The 18,471-nt window shown below is 51.8% G+C and overlaps 1 protein-coding gene across 2 annotated transcripts in view; it reads right to left on the bottom strand.

Moving 5' to 3' along the window:
• LOC138246326 (excitatory amino acid transporter 2-like) overlaps positions 1-18,471 on the bottom strand; it is a 1,049,947-nt gene that overhangs the window by 95,850 nt on the left and 935,626 nt on the right. For both annotated transcript variants that reach the window (XM_069200834.1, XM_069200835.1), the window contains exon 9: positions 3,878-4,012. In XM_069200834.1, the coding sequence (XP_069056935.1) occupies positions 3,878-4,012 (135 nt within the window). The remainder of the gene's footprint in view (positions 1-3,877; positions 4,013-18,471) is intronic.

Here is an 18,471-nt window from a genome sequence, read left to right as displayed (position 1 = left end):
TGCCTGGCCAGAGTTCTCCTCAACTCGTGCCGGATCTTCGTCACTTTCCGAGATGGAAAGCTTAGGGAGGCTGTGGTACTACAATACCCAGAAAAGTCAATCTCTGGGAGGGCACCAGAAGGGAACTTTTCTTGTGTATCCTGAACCCCAGACCTTCCAGGAGGTTGATCGCCGTTTGCAGCAGGAGAAACAGCTTATGAGGGCACTGAGCCAGAATCAGCATGTTGTCTAGACAGACAATGAGGATTAAGAATCTCCGTGAAGCACCAAGGGGTGGAAGAAAACCTGTAGGGCAGAGAGGAAAACTTAAATGTTTGTTGAAGCGAAACAAACTGGAGGAACCTCCAGTGGAGTGGGAAGACTGGAAACAACAGATACGCGTCCTTTAGGACCACCCAGTCGGAAAGACGCAACACGTTCCGCAGAAGGTAGATGCCCTCCATCTTGAAGTGGTGGTATACCAACCACTCGATGAACTGCAAGTTGATGACTGGTCATTGGCCCCCCCTGCTTTTGTCCATCAGAAAAAGGTTGTTGATAAACCCACTGGGTTTGGGAACCATTGGACGTATATCCCCTTTATCAAGGTGTGTGGTGATATTTGTGTTTTGACCACTGACTCTGTGTCGCACCACTTTGCATTTGGCTTAGCTGCCCACCGTCACATTAGCGGTCACAAGTTACAGACTCCATTTTGTATTCAGCTTAGCCTTAGCTTCACCGCCACGTTAAAGGTGCAAGTATTTTTCTGTACAAAACATGCTATGCAACTCGTTTTCTCGTTCATGTTTTTATTCTGCACATTCTTTCTCACTAAGGGCTAGGACATAACATGGAGGAGTCAGTCAGCAAGATAAGGACGTACTAGGATGTTTATGGTACGGCAGGGAACGGTCTAGTTTTGGGAGGGACACCTTGGGAACCTGGCCATTTCCAATGTGTTTCTTTTAACGCTGACCTGAAGTAACTTTGAATAACAGGGAGTGGGGGGAGGTTTTCAAAAACTCTCCCCTCTGATTTATTTAAGGTATAACAGAGACCCAGGATTGACAGTGGGAGATTCAGAGTCTCCGGTCAGGATTATGACGTTGAATGCCTGACACCTCATGAGGGCAGATCTCGCTTTCTCTTCCGCAGCCGATCTCGGAGTCTACGGCTTGAAGCTACTGAGAGAAAGATGAAGAAGCAGCTGGGCCCCATGGTGATTCATTTTTACTAATTATTTGCTTTGCATTGTGTATGAATATATATATAAATATAGGTATCTGTATCTTTGCATGTATATATTTGCTGTTTATAGATTGAAAATTATTTGTACATGTTCTCACTTTATTGTTGCGCACATTTTAAAGGTGCACTTTCGGTTGTGCTGACCTTCCTTTACAAGCCTTGCAGAGTGATTTAATAAATGTCTTCTTTAGACTAAGAAGTGTCGTGAAGAGGAGAGCCATAGATTTCTATTTGAAAACCCTGAGTTGTTTGCAACACCCTTGCGTCTCCACTCATGGAAAAAATTGCCAGTCTGCCCCCTACTTTCAGGAGGGAAGAAGGATGAACACTCACCAGTACTGGAGGATGAGCAGTGTCTCTTGAAGCCTCTGCCTCAGAAACCTTGGCCTCTAGTTGGGTAGAAGTTGGAAAAGCGGGACTGAACTTGATATCTGAGCAGCTTCATCCATGACAGGCTCCTTGAAAAACCCGGGGAGTAAACACTCTTTTGATGGATGACTAGGCCTTGTCCAAAGAAGTGAATGTGTTCACAAACTTGCCCAGCTCCTTGAGAAAGGGTTCCCCAAAGAGTCCCCCATCGGCCATCTCCCCGCCTCAGAGGTCGTGAGGTCCCCAAGCTTCCGTTCTACCTTGATCAACAATCAGCTGTGATGCTCCGTGGACAGCGCACAATTTGCATTACTCTGAAAGAAGATAGAGCGCTGTGCTCATCCCAAGAGCGCCTCGGAGATATAAATGAACCCAAAGATTTGGCATCCTTTGTCATGTCCAAATTGTTTGTGAGGGGGCTGATGGCATCCAACACTTTATTCTGGCATGCCCTCCAGGATCTATCTATTCCCTTTTTACGGTCCTTCATGAATTTTGCTAGGAATGTGGCCATCCTGGAATCTATGTAATGGGTCAAAGTGACCTTAACCACGAAAGTGGGATGGAGATATTCAGCCCGCAAACAGCTGCGAGCCTCCTTCTTGAGTCGTTTCCACAGAAAGCCTGCCACATAGTTCACCACCTTCTCGGACGGGACCCATTCAGAAGACTGAGGGTGGAGGATATCGTCGGGGTCTAACATGTCCAACCCCACGTCCAGGGCAGCGGGTTTGGTGGAAGAGGGTAGAGGGGAGGAAGCCCAAGGCTTGAAGGGTCCTTTCTTCTCAAAAGAGTCCACGTGATACTCGTAATCCTGAGGATATGAGGAACCTGGCTCTGGAGGATCCGAGGTCAGCCCGGATGCAGGGGAAGTAGAGAGGTGGGGCCCTTTTTAGGCGTGCAAAAGCTTCATAGTCTACTCCAGCCTCACGGTGACGTTTAGCTGGCACCACTTCCGACCCCAGTGGGAGTTGGGAGGATTCAGAAGGCCCGGGGACCCCTGCAGGATCTTGATTGGATCTAGGGACCATGGCACATTCCTGCATAATTTGCTTCGCAAGGAGTTGTCCCAAGTGGCCCATAGCTGGGTGACTTCCCTGTATTTAGAGGGTTCTACCACCTCACAAAATTCCTTGCCCCAGGGCAGGAACGCTAAGGGTTCTCCTTTCAGCTGGGTGCTATTGAAGATCTCCATGGCAGAATGCACAGCAGGGAAGCCAAGTAAGAGCAGGCAGAGTGCTGCATACAAAGCAATTAATCAAATAGGTGCCGGCAGGATGCTGCACCAAACAGGTAAATAGAATATGGTCAGGTAGAGCACAGCTATTTTATATGGGCAGGCAGACTGCAGGAATGAACAGGTAAATACAGTGTGGACAGGCACAGTGCTGCTGATTTGGGGCTGAGGGTCCAGCTAAGGTATTTTGGGTCGGTGAAGCGACACTGTGTATCAGTCCAAGCCTGGTGACAAGCCCACCGGTACAGGAATCTACAAGGCAAAGACAGCCTGAAAGCATGCCCCCAAGAGTGGCCTGCGTGGCCTCTGATCTAATACAGACCCTGAGGACATATAAAAACACACTCAGTACCTACCCTGGAAGGGCATCAGAAAAAAAAAAAATAATGATGCATAATACAGACCTCGAGCAATGCGGGCATCACTAAAGTTCAGAGGCTATACGGGGCATGATTCCAATGTGAGGAGACTTCGAAAGTTGCGTGTTGCAGGGCGAGTACTGCACTGTACAGAATGTCACCAAGCAGACGGAGGACCGCACTAGGAGTCAAGGAGCCACACCAACAATTTGGCCATGAAGAAGCGTGATCGCATTCCCGCAACCCCACAGAACTCACCAAACGCACTAACGCACAAGAAAGACTGAGCCCTGAACAATTACCGCAAAGCAAACAAGAAATTGTAGAGGAGAGGAAAAGATGACTTAACTGTGAGCAGTGAAGAAAGAGGCAGTGTCAACATAAATAATGGACTGAATTCGGACTGCTTAAACCTATTTGATATTAACTGAAACTGTTTATACCACATTGGATGTTTTTGCTCCATTCCCATGGGTTCATGGGGATGGTAGTTTTTGCCTTGAAGTTTAATGAAATGGCTGCTGTAAAATAAAGCAAAGAAGGATCAGCATAATCCTCGCCCCCGGTCCTGACATAGAATCAAAGAAGGATCCCATACTAAAAGTAAATGTGATGAAAACTGCTACCTCAATCTCAGTAACAACTTTGACCTTATATTTGAATAACATAATCCAATACTCACAGAAGCCAGTCCACTGCTATCAACAGGCTAATATCTTGCGTTGGCAGTCCCACTGCAGTTAAAATGAGCAGCATGGTGACCAAGCCCGCACTGGGTATACTGGCTGCTCCTACACTTGCAAGAGTGGCAGTCAGGCTGAGGAAAAAACAGAGCACATCAGTGAAATTCGAAATCTTCCTGATTCCTAATTGTTGCCTTGAATGGATATAGTTTCTAGATCAGATCTGACTTTGTTTAACAAGGTGACTCTCCTAGAGCTGGTTACAATACAACACTTAATCAAGAGCTTTAAATTAACAACTGTACAGCACAATGCGAGAGAGAGACAGAGAGAGGGAGAGAGAACAAAACAGAACTCGCTCGTTCTCCCTAGCTGCATATCATCAAACACAAAAAGTGAGTTCGCTACCACAGTCAACAGGTTTCAAAAGATGTCCCTTTCTCTACACAGTGGACACCCTAAGGGTTGTGAAAAGAACCCTCACCCACTAACATTAATTGGAGGCATCCTTCATCATAGGGTTCCCACCCGAGACACCTAATGCATCTGGGTGTGCTACAATATCTGAGTTACAGAGGTACGGGTTTGTGTTTTGAAGGAGTAAATGCATGATTTTAAAATTGCTTCAGGGTTGCCAACCTCTTTAGGTAAATTTTAATAGTGGAAACCTTGGGCAAAAATTAAAAGCAGTGGTGGATGTTTTGGACATGTTTCAGCCATTTCCACTAAGTGCCTCCTGGGTTAATATGGCTTTCGTCAGGACTGGTGCTGCATTTGCACGACATGCAGATTTTTTTCTTACTAATTATAACTTACAATGTACTCTGTGTCTCAAATTATGGTTATTCTGTTCTAAGTACAAAGAGAGAGAGAGAGAGAGCAAGACTACATGGTTATATGGTAGACATCATCTACATGGAACATCGGCACAGCCCTTGCAATCGTGCATAAGTTATGCAGTATGTCGCCCGTAGGCTGGAACCTCCATAATCTCTATGGCAATCACTAGTGGTCTCTTTCATAAACCCACTCCGTTCTCCTTTCATGCTGTGAGTGGCTGTAGGAAGTTGGCTCTGTATATACTAACTCAAAGTGAGAGATGGTGTGCACAGAGTCCAAGGGTTCCCCTTAGAGGTTGATAGTGGCAAAATTAGATAATACCAATGCTCTATTTTGTGGTAGTGTGGTCGAGCAATAGGCTTATCAGAGGGTAGTGTTAAGCATTTGTTGTACACACACAGACAATAAATGAGAACACACACTCAAAGACTTAACTCTAGGCCAATAGGTTTTTATATAGAAAAATATTATTTTCTTAATTTATTTTAGAACCACAAGATTCAGAATTTAGGTAAGTACATAAATTGTAAGGTACTTCACACAGGTAAGTATAGAACTTTCATTTAAAACAGTACTATACACAGTTTTGGCAAAAATGGCACTAAGCTATTTTAAAAGTGGACACAGTGCAAAAATCAACAGTTCCTGGGGGAGGTAAGTAATAGTTAGTTTCTCAGGTAGGTAAAGCACTTACAAGTTCAGTCTCCTGGGCTTAGGCAGCCCACCATTGGAGGTTCAAGGCAACCCCAAACCTTCAGCAACACAGGGCCGGTCAGGTGCAGAGGTCAAAGGAGGGCCCAAATAACATAGGCACGTATGGAGAACAGGGGTGCTCCGGTTCCAGTCTGCTAGCAGGTAAGTACCTGCGTCCTTGTGGAGCAGACCAGGGGGGTTTTGTAGAGACTTGGGGGGACAGACACAGGCACACAAAATACACCCTCAGCGGCACAGGGGAGGCTGGGTGCAGTGTGCAAAGTAGGTGTTTGGTTTGTTGCTGAAAACAATGGAGGGACCCGGGGGTCACTCTGGCGATGCAGGCAGGGCACGGGGCTTCTCGGGCCAGCCACCGACTGGGCTAGGATGAGGGACGCCTGCTGGTCACTCCTGCACTGGTAGGTGGTCCTGGGGGCTGCAGGTGCAGTGCTTGATCCAGGTGTCAGGTTCCTTTGTTACCAGGCAGTCACGGTCAGGGGGAGCCTCTGGGGGAGCCTCTGCTCGCTGTGGGGGTGCAGGGAGGTCGACACAGGGTGTCCACGTCGTTGGAGTTGCCTGGGGGTCCTCTTTGCGGTGTTGACTCATGCTTCTGGTGGGAAGTTGGAGTCTCTTTAAAGTTGCTTTCTTTGCTGTTGTTTCTGGACAAAGCCACAGTCCTCGGGAGGTTCTTGGTCCTTTAGGTGTAGGTTAGTCCTCTGAGTCCTCAGAGGTCGCTGGTCCCGCTGGATGCGTCGCTGTGCAGGTTCTTTGAGTCTGGAGACAAGCCAGTAGGGGTGGGGCCAAGTCAGTTGTTGTCTCCGTCGTCTCTGCAGGGCTTTCAGGTCAGCAGTCCTTCTTTCTTCAGGTTGCAGTAATCTGAAAAGTTAGGGGGTAACCATAACATAAGAGGCATTTTCCTACAGTGGCATTAACTAGGTAATTATTAGGCTTAGAATAAACATGAGATCAAAGTCTCACGTTAATCTAAGCCTAACAATCATGCAATGCACGCTGTTTTCACATCACGCTGCCATGATTGCACAACTAGGGATTAGAAAGGAAGGGCAATCAAGTACAATGGGAGGACAAACAAACAGGGATATGCACTCTTTACTCTGGATCTGGAAGATTTTTTGTGAGCAGTATCTCCTGCATGCCGGTAGGTGGCGTTGATCGGCCCAACGCGGGCCATCGTCATCGTCCACACTAGAAGTGAAATCCGACGCATTTATATAGGTGCCAGCCAGGTGCGCTGACATCTGTTTCTTTTCACAACTTTACATGCCAGAAGCGCAAAGCTATGAAGAACACTGACCACTGGTATGGAACACTAAGGCCCTAAAAGGGTAACAGCCCTGTCCCTAGAAATCTGTTTGCAGAGCAGGGAGGATGTGTGGGCCGGTAAGGAATCTGCAGCAAGATACAGGTGGTCATTACAACCCTGGCGGAAAGTGTTAAAGCGGCGGTAAGACCGCCAACAGGCCGGCGTTTAAAAAATTGGAATTACGACCGTGGTGGAAACCGCCAACAAAGACAGCCACTTTAACACTCCGACCGCCACGGCGGTACAGACAAACAGCTTGGCAGTCACCGCCAACAGACAGGCGGAAGACAAAGTACCGCCCACAGTATCACAACCTACCAATCCGCCACCTTTTCCGGGGCGGATTCACTGCGGACAAAAACACGGCAGAACAGGACTGCGAAGGGGAAACGCTCACCTCTACACACCCCACGAGGAATCCGGACGCCGTGGAACCCGAGCAGCACATCCTGCCAGCCCTCATCTCCTTGCTCCTCAACCAGGAGCACGAAGGCCGGTGGCAAAGACAACGGTGAGTACTGCACCTACGACACAGGGGAGGGGGGAGGGAAAAAACAGGGACACACACACGTAACACCCCCACCCCCACCCTCACCCACTACAACACACACACTAATACATATATATACATTATAGTTACACCCCCCAACCCCCCCGGAAGAATGTAAAGACAAAAGGAAATTAGTGTAACCATTTTAATATATTAAAATCAAGTATGCAAAAATATATATATACACCATAAACAAAATATACACCAAGCTTAGTAGTCCAGGTAGTGCTCCAATGAAGTCTGTGGGACACTGGGCCCACACGGTATGGGCGAGGCCCACACAAGATCCCCGACCTTGACGGAGAGAACACTGCAGGGGCATCAGAGAGCAAGAAAACAGGCACCTCAGGGGGAGGGAAAGGGGGGGCACCTCAGCCGGTTGAGTGCACAATGCCAAATCCACGAGGTGGCCACATGCCCACTATTCCATCCTGGGGAGTGCAAAGCCACGGTCTCTCAAGTCTCTACAGTGGGTGGTTTGCCCACTGTGCAATCCTGGGGAGTGCAAAGCCACAGTCTCTCAAGTCTCTACAGTGGGTGGTTTGCCCAATGTTCCATCCTGGGGAGAGCAAAGCCACAGTCTCTCAAGTGGATGACAGTCTCCACTGGTTCTGAAGGGGGCATGGTTCCCAGAGTGCTTCATCCTGCTAAGGACAGAGGTAGTGGATGTATCTCTCCACTGGTTCTGGAGGGGGCATGGTGTCCAGAGTGCTTCATCCTGCTAAGGACAGAGGTAGTGGATGACAGTCTCCACTGGTTCTGGAGGGGGCATGGTGCCTAGAGTGCTTCATCCTGCTAAGGACAGAGGTAGTGGATGTATCTCTCCACTGGTTCTGGAGGGGGCATGGTGCCCAGAGTGCTTCATCCTGCTAAGGACAGAGGTAGTGGATGTATCTCTCCACTGGTTCTGGAGGGGGCATGGTGCCCACAGTGCTTCATCCTGCCAAGGACAGAGGTAGTGGATGGCAATATCCACTGGTTCTGGAGGGGGCTCTGTGTCGAGAGTGCTTCATCCTGCTCGTGACGGACTCAGTAGCATCAGTGCCCTTGGCGCTCATGGGCCAGCAGTGCTTGTGGTGGCGGTGTCCTGTTCAGTGGTGCTTGAGGCGGCAGTGCCCTGTTCAGTGGTGCTTGTAGCGGTGGTGCGGTGCATGAGGCGGCGGTGCCCTGTTCAGCGGTGCTTGTAGTGGCGGTGCCCTGTTCAGCGGTGCTTGTGGCGGCGGTGCCCTGTTCAGCGGTGCTTGTGGCGGCGGTGCCCTGTTCAGCGGTGCTTGTAGCAGCGGTGCCCTGTTCAGCGGTGCTTGAGGCGGCGGTGCCCTGTTCAGCGGTGCTTGAGGCAGGGGTGCCCTGTTCAGTGGTGCTTGTAGCGGTGGTGCCCTGTTCAGCGGTGCTTGAGGTGACGGGCTCCTTTGCAGTGACTCAGCTGCTGGCAGTCCTCTCTGTCCCAGCGGGGCTTGTGCTGGCGGTCCTCTCTGTCCCAGAGGGCTTGTGCTGGCGGTCCTCTCTAGCCAAGCGGGGCTTGTGCTGGCAGTCCTCTCTGTCCCAGCGGGGCTTGTGCTGGCGGTCCTCTCTGTCCCAGCGGGGCTTGTGCTGGCGGTCCTCTCTAGCCCAGCAGGGCTTGTGCTGGCGCTCCTCTCTGTCCCAGCGGGGCTTGTGCTGGCGGTTCTCTCTGTCCCAGCGGGGCTTGTGCTGGCGGTCCTCTCTAGCCCAGCGGGGCTTGTGCTGGTGGTGGCCTCCTGGGCAGAAGGGCAGGTGCTGGCGGTGGCCTCCTGGGCAGCAGGGATGATGGCGGTGGCCTCCTGGGCAGCGGGGATGATGGCGGTGGCCTCCTGGGCAGCGGGGATGATGGCGGTCTCCTCCACCGTGCTGCTCTTCCCAGACTTTCTGGGTTTCTTGTGGCCCTTCCCCACCTTGGAAGGTGTCGCAGCTGACTCCACACTCCCACCGGGACCCCTGGGAGCGGCTTTGGTGGCTGGAGTCTTTCCCCTCTCCCGCTGGACACTGGTCAACTTTTGATGCTTGACAGGTGGGGGACTGTCCGTGCTGTGGCTCCGTGCCACACTGGCTGCCCTGGTGGCCGGTTCACTCCAGATTCCAGTGACTACAGGCACCACTGGTCCCGGAGATGATGTGGCTGAGGTGCTAGGTTGGGACCTAGAGAGTCAGGTCCTAGGAGACGGACGGGGTGCGGGAGGTGTGGGAAAGAGGTCAAGGTTAGACAGGAAAAGTTTTTTGGAGACACTGGGATGGGTAGCTGGAGGGGGTTTGGGAGTGGAGGAAGAGGTTGTGGTTGTAGGAGGTGTTCGTTTGGTGACTTTGGGTGAAGGTGCATGCGCTGGAGGCTGTTGTGAGGTGGATGGCTGTTGGGTGGGTGTGTGCCTGTGTTTGTGTATCTTGGGAGGTGGCATCACAGACACACTGGGAGAGGACACAGGGGACGTGTGAATGGTAGGGGAGGTGGTGACTACACGTGAGCGGGGTGTGGTGGTGTGTGTGCTGGTGATGGCAGTAGTGGCTGTAGATGTAGTACATGCAGGTGTAAGTGTAGACGAGACTGGGAGGGAGGAGGGAGACAAGGAGGAGGGGGACACAGTGGAGGCAGTGGATGTTGCTGTGTTTGCATGTGTGTGATGCTTGCATGAGTGCCTGTGGGATGTGTGGTGCTTATGTTTGCCTGAGCTTCCCTTGTGTGTTGAGGTGTGTGCATGCTGGTCTGAAGGTGTGCTTGGGATAGGCTGGAGTACAGGGGATTGGGTCTGGGTGGAGGAAGTTGGAGGGGGGAGGCTAGAGACAAGGACAATGGCTGCCATCAGTGCTGAGGCCAGAGTCTGAAAAGCTCACTGAAGGGCCGCCTGACCAAAATGAATGCCCTCCAGGAATGCATTGGTTTGTTGCAACTGCCTTTCAACACCCTGGATGGCATTCAAAATTGTAGACTGCCCAACAGTGAGGGACCTGAGGAGGTCAATGGCCTCCTCACTGAGGGCAGCAGGGGTGACTGGGGCAGGGCCTGAGGTGCCTGGGGCGAAGGTGATGCCCACCCTCCTGGGTGAGCGGGCACGGGGCAAAGGCTGTGGGGCTGCTGGGAGGGTGGTGCTGGTAGGGGGGGTGGCGGCTGTACCTGTAGATGCGGTGGGCACAAATGTTGCCACCACCACAAGGGAGCTCCCATCAGAGGACGAGTCTGTGTCGCTGGTGTCAGCTCCTGTCCCCGCCGTGGAGCTCCCCTCACCCTCCGTCCCACTGGTGAACTCCGAGTCCGTTGTCTCGCCCTCCAGGGCCATGTGGGATGCAGCTCCCTCGTGCATCGGTGCCACTGCTCCTCCGCCTGATGATGCTAATGCACACAAGAACAGGGAGACCACAAAAAGGAGGGGGACGACAGAAGAAAGGCATGTTCAGTGCATGCATTACCGCTACCATTGGCGGACATGACAGACACAGAAGCCCCCTGCACTACGCCGCGCTCTTGGGCTCCACTGTTCAATCCCTGGGAAATGGCCTACTAGGCTATGGACGACATCTGCACACATGGATGACACAGGGGCATGACTAGGTGTACTTGGCACTCTACAGAGGTGGGGTGGGGTGCCACATGGCCTGCCTTACGGAGGGACCTTGCCTACTAAATTCGCCCTGGCTTAGGGAAACCCACAGCCCATCTCACCCACCCAGACACCTCCACTGCGCGCAAAATCAGCAGGATGAGAGTGTACTCACCCCTTTGTGGCTGCTGTGATGCCCTCAAGCGCCCATCCAACTCTGGGGCGAATGTCCTCCCATCTTTTCCAGAAGTGGGTGCTCCGTCTGTGGTAGACCCCCAGGGTCCAGACGTCCTTGGCGATGGCACGCCAAACATCTTTTTTCTGGTGGGCGCTGACCTACATGAATTGTACAGGGGGAAGAGAAACTTATTACCAACTGAACCGTCACAGTCATTGGCCCCCATCCCCACCCTTGCCATGTGGCACATGCACTCAACGTCGTTTCATGCACGCCGCAATCTCCCCCCACTCCACACAGGCATAGCCCATATAGCATGCTCCCAGTGTACTTACCTGTTTGACTGGAGGACCGTAGAGTAGCGTGTACTGGGGGAGGACCCCATCCACGAGTTTCTCCAACTCCTCCGATGTGAAGGTAGGGGCCCTTTCCCCAGACACTCGAGCCATTGTCTCTCCAGACCGAGGTCACAGCAGCACTTGCAGTGTAGGTCCTCTCCTGTCGAAGATCAGGTATCGAGTCATTGAACAGATAGAAAATGGCGGTCAAGTCTGCGGCGGTGCGTACCGTCACCGCCGGCGTACATCGTCATTGGCTCCTGGGACCCACAGGGTCCAATGTTAACCAATGCAGCATTGCGCTGCGGTCTTCGACCGCCTACCGCGACGGTGTACAACGCCAGCGCAGTTACCTCACATCCTATTGTCCCACTTTAGAGGTAAGGCAGCCGCCATTTCAGGGGCCCACATGGCTTCATTTTTAACTGCGTCACACATACCTAGACTCAACACACATACAGCTCACTTTTCGGATTAGGATTCGTGTTCTGTGTAAGCTGTGGGTACGTACCTCTGAGTTGTTTGACTCTGTGCTCGCTGTTGTCCTTCATAGGCACCGTCCGCTGGGACATGTGATGAGATGGCGGCATCCTCCGGTGTACAGACCGCTGGTGGACCTGTCCACAATGGAGGAAAGACATGTGATCATCACATACAGGCTTGACCGTGCCACAATCCAGGAACTGTGTACCCAGCTAGAGCCAGACCTGATGTCAGCTATCCGCCATCCCACAGGAATCCCCCCTCAAGTGCAGGTGCGGTCAGTGCTCCATTTCCTTGCAAGTGGGTCATTTCAAACAACAGTGGCCATAGCATCAGGGATGCCCCAGCCTATGTTTTCCAACGTGTTGTCCAGAATGTTGTCTGCCCTGCTGAAACACATGCGGAGCTACATCGTTTTCCCTCAGGTGGAGGATTTGCCTACAGTGAAAGGTGATTTCTATGCCATGGGACATATCCCCAACATCATAGGTGCCATTGATGGGACCCATGTGGCTTTGGTACCCCCCCCGCAGGAGTGAATAGGTGTTCAGAAATCGGAAGAGTTTTCATTCCATGAATGTGCAGATGGTGTGTTTGGCAGACGAGTACATCTCCCATGTGAATGCTAAGTTCCCTGGCTCAGTGCATGATGCCTACATCCTGCGGAATAGCAGCATCCCTTATGTGATGGGTCAACTCCAGAGGCACCGTGTGTGGCTATTAGGTGAGCACCTGGAAGCAAGACAGTGGGAATGGTTGTCTGGGTCTGGGGTTATTCCTACAGGTTAGTGTGTGTCTAACAGTTGTCCCTCGCCATTTGCAGGTGTCTCTGGTTACCCCAACCTGTCATGGCTACTGACCCCAGTGAGGAATCCCAGGACAAGGGCAGAGGAACGCTACAATGAGGCCCATGGGCGAACACGGCGGATAATCGAGCGGACCTTCGGCCTCCTGAAGGCCAGGTTCAGGTGCCTCCATATGACAGGTGGATCCCTATTCTACTCACCAAAGAAGGTGAGCCAGATCATCGTGGCCTGCTGTATGCTTCACAACTTAGCTTTGCGACGACAGGTGCCTTTTCTGCAAGAGGATGGTCCAGATGGCGGTGTTGTGGCAGCTGTGGAGCCTGTGGACGGTGATGAGGAGGAAGCAGAGGAAGAAGACATGCACAACAGGGACTCAGTGATCCAGCAATATTTCCAGTGAGACACAGGTAAGAATACAAACCTGCCGCCTACATGTACTTTAACACTACTACCTCTCTACTGTCTGTTGTTTTCACCCAGTGTATGGTCACTGAGTTGTCACTTTCCCTTACGATTTCACAGATGTGGGTCCCACTGTGTGACATCTGCTTTGATTCCTCATGGACTAGAGCTGTGTGACATAGGTATGTTGACATTGCAATTGAAAGAGCTTTTTGCCACAGTAATTGCTAATATACTATTCTGAAATCACAGACTGTCTCCATATTGTTTTGTGCTTCAAGGGCGTTTATTTAAGTGCAAAATATTGGAGGGGGTTGCAAAATGGAGAGGGGTGATGGTGGAGGAATGTCCATGGCAGAGTCCAGTCTATTAGTCTCACAGGTGCATTGCCCAAATGGGCATAGGAAGTGGAACTGGGGAAGTTTAAGGATGGACAGGGTGACAAAGTGGGACAGAAGGATGACATTCAGGATGGTCTCATTTCTTGGCGGGGTCTTGGAATCGTTCTCTGTCTTTGTCCTGGATTTCAGGGGCCGTTTGCGGGGTGGTTCTCCCTCTGCTGGGGGTGGGGTGCTGGTGTGGTGGTCCTGTGGCGGTGCCTCCTGTCCACTATCGCCGGCGGAGGTGGTGGGCAGTTCAGTCCATGCTAGTGTCAAGGGCCCCTTGTTGTGCCACAGTGTCCCTCCTGGTGTTGAGTACTTCCTTCAGCACCCCTATGATGGTGCCCAGGGTGGAATTGATGGATCTGAGTTCCTCCCTGAAGCCCAAATACTGTTCCTCCTGCAGGCGCTGGGTCTCCTGAAATGTGGCCAGTACAGCTGCCATCGTCTCCTGGGAGTGATGGTAGGCTCCCATGATGGAGTAGAGGGCCTCGTGGAGAGTGGGTTCCCTTGGCCTGTCCTCCCCCTGTCGCACAGCAGCCCTCCCAGTTCCCCTGTGTCCCTGGGCCTCCGTCCCCTGGTCTGTGTGCCCACTGCCACTGCCCCCAGGTCCCTGTTGTGGTTGGGGTGGTGGGTTAGCCTGGGTTCCCTGTAGTGGTGGACACACTGCTGATTGACATGTCCTGGGGAAAGAGGTATGGGCCCGCTGGGTGGGTGCTGTGCTGATGTTTCCAGAGGGGGGAAGGCCTGTAGTGGCTTGTGACTGTGTGATGGGACCCGACTGTCCCGAGGTCCCCGATGGGCCGGGCTGGTCATCTAGATCTAGTTGGACAGAGCTGCTGTCATCACTGTGGTCCTCTTCTGTTGGTGTGGACATGTGTGGACCCTCCTGTCCGGTGACGTTGGGTAGGGGTCCTGCAGGGGTATAAAAGGATGTTTATTACATCTGTGTGTGCCATGGTGTGCAATGGGTGGGTGACAGTGTACCCCAGTGCTTGCATTCCTGTGTGGGACCTTGAGTGATGATGGTTTAGGGGGGTGTATGGGTTTGTGCAGTTAGCATGCTTTGGTGATGGGTGTCCATGCTTTGGTGTTGTAGGCAGGGCTTGGTGTGTTGGGATGTGTGGTTTGTGATGTTGGGACATTTGTGAGGAGTTGGAGTGATGGGGGTGAGGGTGGGGGTATGTGATGGCATGCAGGTAGGATGGGGGATGTAATAGTTAAGATTTGACTTACCAGAGTCCATTCCGCCATCTACTCCTGCGAGGCCCTCAGGATGCAGAATCGCCAAGACCTGCTCCTCCCATGTTGTTAGTTGTGGGGGAGGAGGTGGGGGTCTGCCGCCAGTCTGCTGAACCGCAAGGTGGTGCCTTGAGACTACGGAACGCACCTTCCCCCGTAGGTCGTTCCACGTCTTCCTGATGTCATCCCGATTTCTTGGGTGCTGTCCCACGGTGTTGACCCTGTCCACTATTCTTCGCCATAGCTCCATCTTCCTTGCAATGGAGGTGTGCTGCACCTGTGATCCGAATAGCTGTGGCTCTACCCGGATGATTTCCTCCACCATGACCCTGAGCTCCTCCTCCGAGAACCTGGGGTGTCTTTGCCGTGCCATGGGGTGGTGTGGGTGGTGTGTGTGGTGATAAGTGTGCTGATATGTAGTGGTGTGTTGTGTGAGATGCGTGGAAGTTATGTGGGTGATGGTCTGGTGTGCCTGTGGATGCTAGTATTGTTGATGGTGGTGTCTCTCTGTGTGCTTCTTTCTCAATTGTTGTCGTAGGGGTTTGTGGGTGATATGGGTGTGTGTTTTATATTGCATTGGGTGTGTGGGAGTGGTGTGTGTATGTGTATCAGGTGTGTGTATTTTGAATTGTCCAATGTGGCTGTGTTTTGTATGTGTGTGTGTGTGCATTCGTATGTCGTGATAGTGTGGGCGTATTTCTGTTGGCGTGACGATGGAGGTTTTGTTTTCGCCAGTTTATCACTGACCTTTGGTGTGGCGGACTTGTGTGGGTGTCTGAATTTTGGCGGATTCCGTGCTGTGGGTCATAATAGCTGTGGCGGATTTCCACGGACGCGGCAGTGTGTTGGCGGTCTTCTGCACAGCGGTAAGCAGCTTTTACTGCCAATGTTGTAATGAGGGCCATAGTATCAACCAGATAAGGTGTTACCGAAGGTAAGTAATTTGTTCATCTGATAGAGACTAATAGCTGCAGATTTCTTATCTTAGAACAAATACTCAAGCAATACCATCCCCGGAGGTGGGTCTGCAGACCAATCTCATACGAGGAAGCCCTGCAGGACCGAATGGGCTTAATGTTCATCACAACGGACCTGACTGTCCAGGAATTATTGTTTGGTAAACATGGGCACGTTGCTGCCTAGCAGGTATCCAGGACCGGAACTCTGTGTAATTTGGCTCTGGTAGAATGAGCACACAAGCCTTCAGGGGGTTGCTTCTTGGCCCATACGTAGTAGATTTTAATGCTAAGTATGACCCATCTGGAAATGGTCCTTTTCTGCACAGCACACGCCTTTTTAGCTCCGCCATATCCCATGAAGAGTTGATCATCCATCCAGAAGTTCTGCATGCAGTCAAGGCAGAACGACTACGCTTGTTTGGGGGCCAGACAATGGAGACACTCCTCATCCTTGGAAGGGTGAGGTGGAGTGCAGAAAGTAGGTAAGGTGATGGATTGACCTACATGAAAGGGCGTGACTACCTTTGGGAGAAAGGAGGCCAGCGTGTCTAGCCTCCCTTTGTCAGGATGAATGGATCAATAGGGCAGCTTGGATGACAAGGCATGTAGCTCACTAACTAGTTGGGCAGATGTGATAGCCAAGAGGAAAGCGGTTTTGAAGGTGAGTAACCACAGGTAATAATTGTGAGGCAGCTCAAAGGTGAACACCGGATTCAAGTCTCATTGAGGCATGATAAAAGAAGAAGGAGGAAAAGAAGAATTAAACCTTTCAAGAAGAATCAATGTACAATAGAAGATTTGAAAAGAAAGGGTTGAACAGGCAATCTTAGGAATGCAGAGATAGCAGAAAGATAAACATAATAAGGCCCAAAGCAGAGCCCTGTTGGGCAAGTGATAGAATAAAGAGAAGAACCTGGGTAAGCGGGGCAGAAAGGGGATCAACATTTCTGTCAGATCACCAGGCCACAAATCATAAATTGTCCCCGCCGAGCAATGCCCCTCTGGCACACGTATACCGTCCTGGATTCTAATAATAATTCAGTGGGGGTCTCCGGATTACAGTAATGATGAAGTGGGGGTCCACAGAAGTAAAAAAATTGGGAGCCACTGCCCTAGGCAACCCCCAGAGTACATGGTATTATGCAACTAGCAGTGGAGTCGATGTAGTTGCATGGTTCCAACATGTTTGATACCAAACATGACTTAGGCCCTCAATATGAACACAGCGGTAAACACCGCACTGCCAGCGGTGGCGGTAACATTGTGCGGTCGTGCAGTCAGAACCGCCAAATAATGAACCAACTGAAACACAGGCATCCTGAAAACCACTCACAGCCAGCAGAGGAGTGCCGAGAACGACGGCAGAGCCCACCTACAGGCCGACGGAAAGGCCCTACCCGCCCATCAAATAATGAAGCACTAAACCGCCGTCAGTTCAGAGGCGGGAACCACCGCCACGCAAAGCCAGGCGGAAACAAAACAAATATAAGAAAAGACTCACCGGAGGCTCACACAACACACAGAAGCAGACATGGAGAGAGAGTTGCAGATCATGCCAGCCCTGCTCCTTGCCATATACCTCTATGACCGAGACAGCCAGCGAAGACGACGATGGTAAGTACCGCAACCTACTAGACAAGGGAAGAAAGAGCACAGGTACATACCCACCCACTCTGCAACGCTCCCACAACCCTTCACAGCAGCACAAGCCATACACCCCACAGCAAGAGGTACTTTCCCGACACAAGGCAATTCCAACCTGCCCAAACAATGAAACGAGAGACCACGGACCCAGAGTGTGCCTCAAACAACACAGGCCACACATTAACCTTTATTCTGCTCACTGAGCAACAGAAGTGCATAGAAGGCCAATGGTCAGTCCATAGTGCAAGAAGTCCGATGGGCCACAATGGCCCCAACTTGACTCCCACAAGTGCAACAGTACTCTGCCTCATAGGGGCAACAATGGGGCATCCAGGCACCTCAGGGAACAGGGGCAGGGGGTGGTGGGGTGGGGATTTACGACGGGGGGCTTAGATTTCATTTAGAAGGTGGAGGGGGTTTTGGTTTGCCCTTGGAAGGTGGGGGAGTGGGTTTGGTCCAGGGGTGGCAGATGGACCTCGTGCAGCACAGGGTTTCTTCCTCTCTGGGGAAGGGGCACGGGAATGGGAAGGGCAGACAGGGGTGGGCTGTGATGTGGGAGGAATGGAGAGGGCAAGGAGGTGAGCACATTTAGGGATGAGACTGGGTGGGCCAGTGGCTTCAAATAGGTCAACACTGGACAGGAAAAGTTTTTTAGAGGCAGTTGGGGTGGACCTGGAGGAAGGAGTGAGAGTGGAGGTAGAGGGAGTGGTTGTGACAGGTGTAGGTGTGCGTGACGTGGCTGCAGGTGACTGGACAGTATGCTGAGGTATGGAGGATGTGTGATGGGTGGGTGTTTTGGGGCGTTTGAGTGTCTTGGGAGGAGGGGAGTGGACACAGTGGGACAAGACAGGCTGCCAGTGTAAATGGATGTTGTCTGGGTGTCTGCAAGTCTGGTGAGTGAGCTGCATGTGTGGACTAAAGTCATTGTGGTGAGTGCAGGTGTGGTGGCTGGGGTGCATGAATGGATGTGTGCTATAGTGGTGACTGCAGGAACAGGGTCAGCAACATTGAATGAGGGTGAAGTGCATGTGGGTGTGCATGTACAGGGGACAGACAGGGTGGCGGAAGAGGTGGACACAGTGGGGGAAGTGGATGTTGGTGTGTGTGCATGTGTATGTTGGCTGTGTGTATGCTTGTGGTGGGAGGTGTGGTGCTTGTGTTTTGAAGTGTGCTTCTGGTGTGCTGAGGTGTGTGCCTGCGTGTCAGAAT

This window comes from Pleurodeles waltl, chromosome 7 (genome assembly GCF_031143425.1).
Source record: "Pleurodeles waltl isolate 20211129_DDA chromosome 7, aPleWal1.hap1.20221129, whole genome shotgun sequence".
In the NCBI taxonomy this organism is placed as follows: Eukaryota; Metazoa; Chordata; class Amphibia; order Caudata; family Salamandridae; genus Pleurodeles; species Pleurodeles waltl.
Note: the sequence above shows the minus strand (reverse complement) of the source record. Positions and strands in the feature narration are given on the sequence as shown.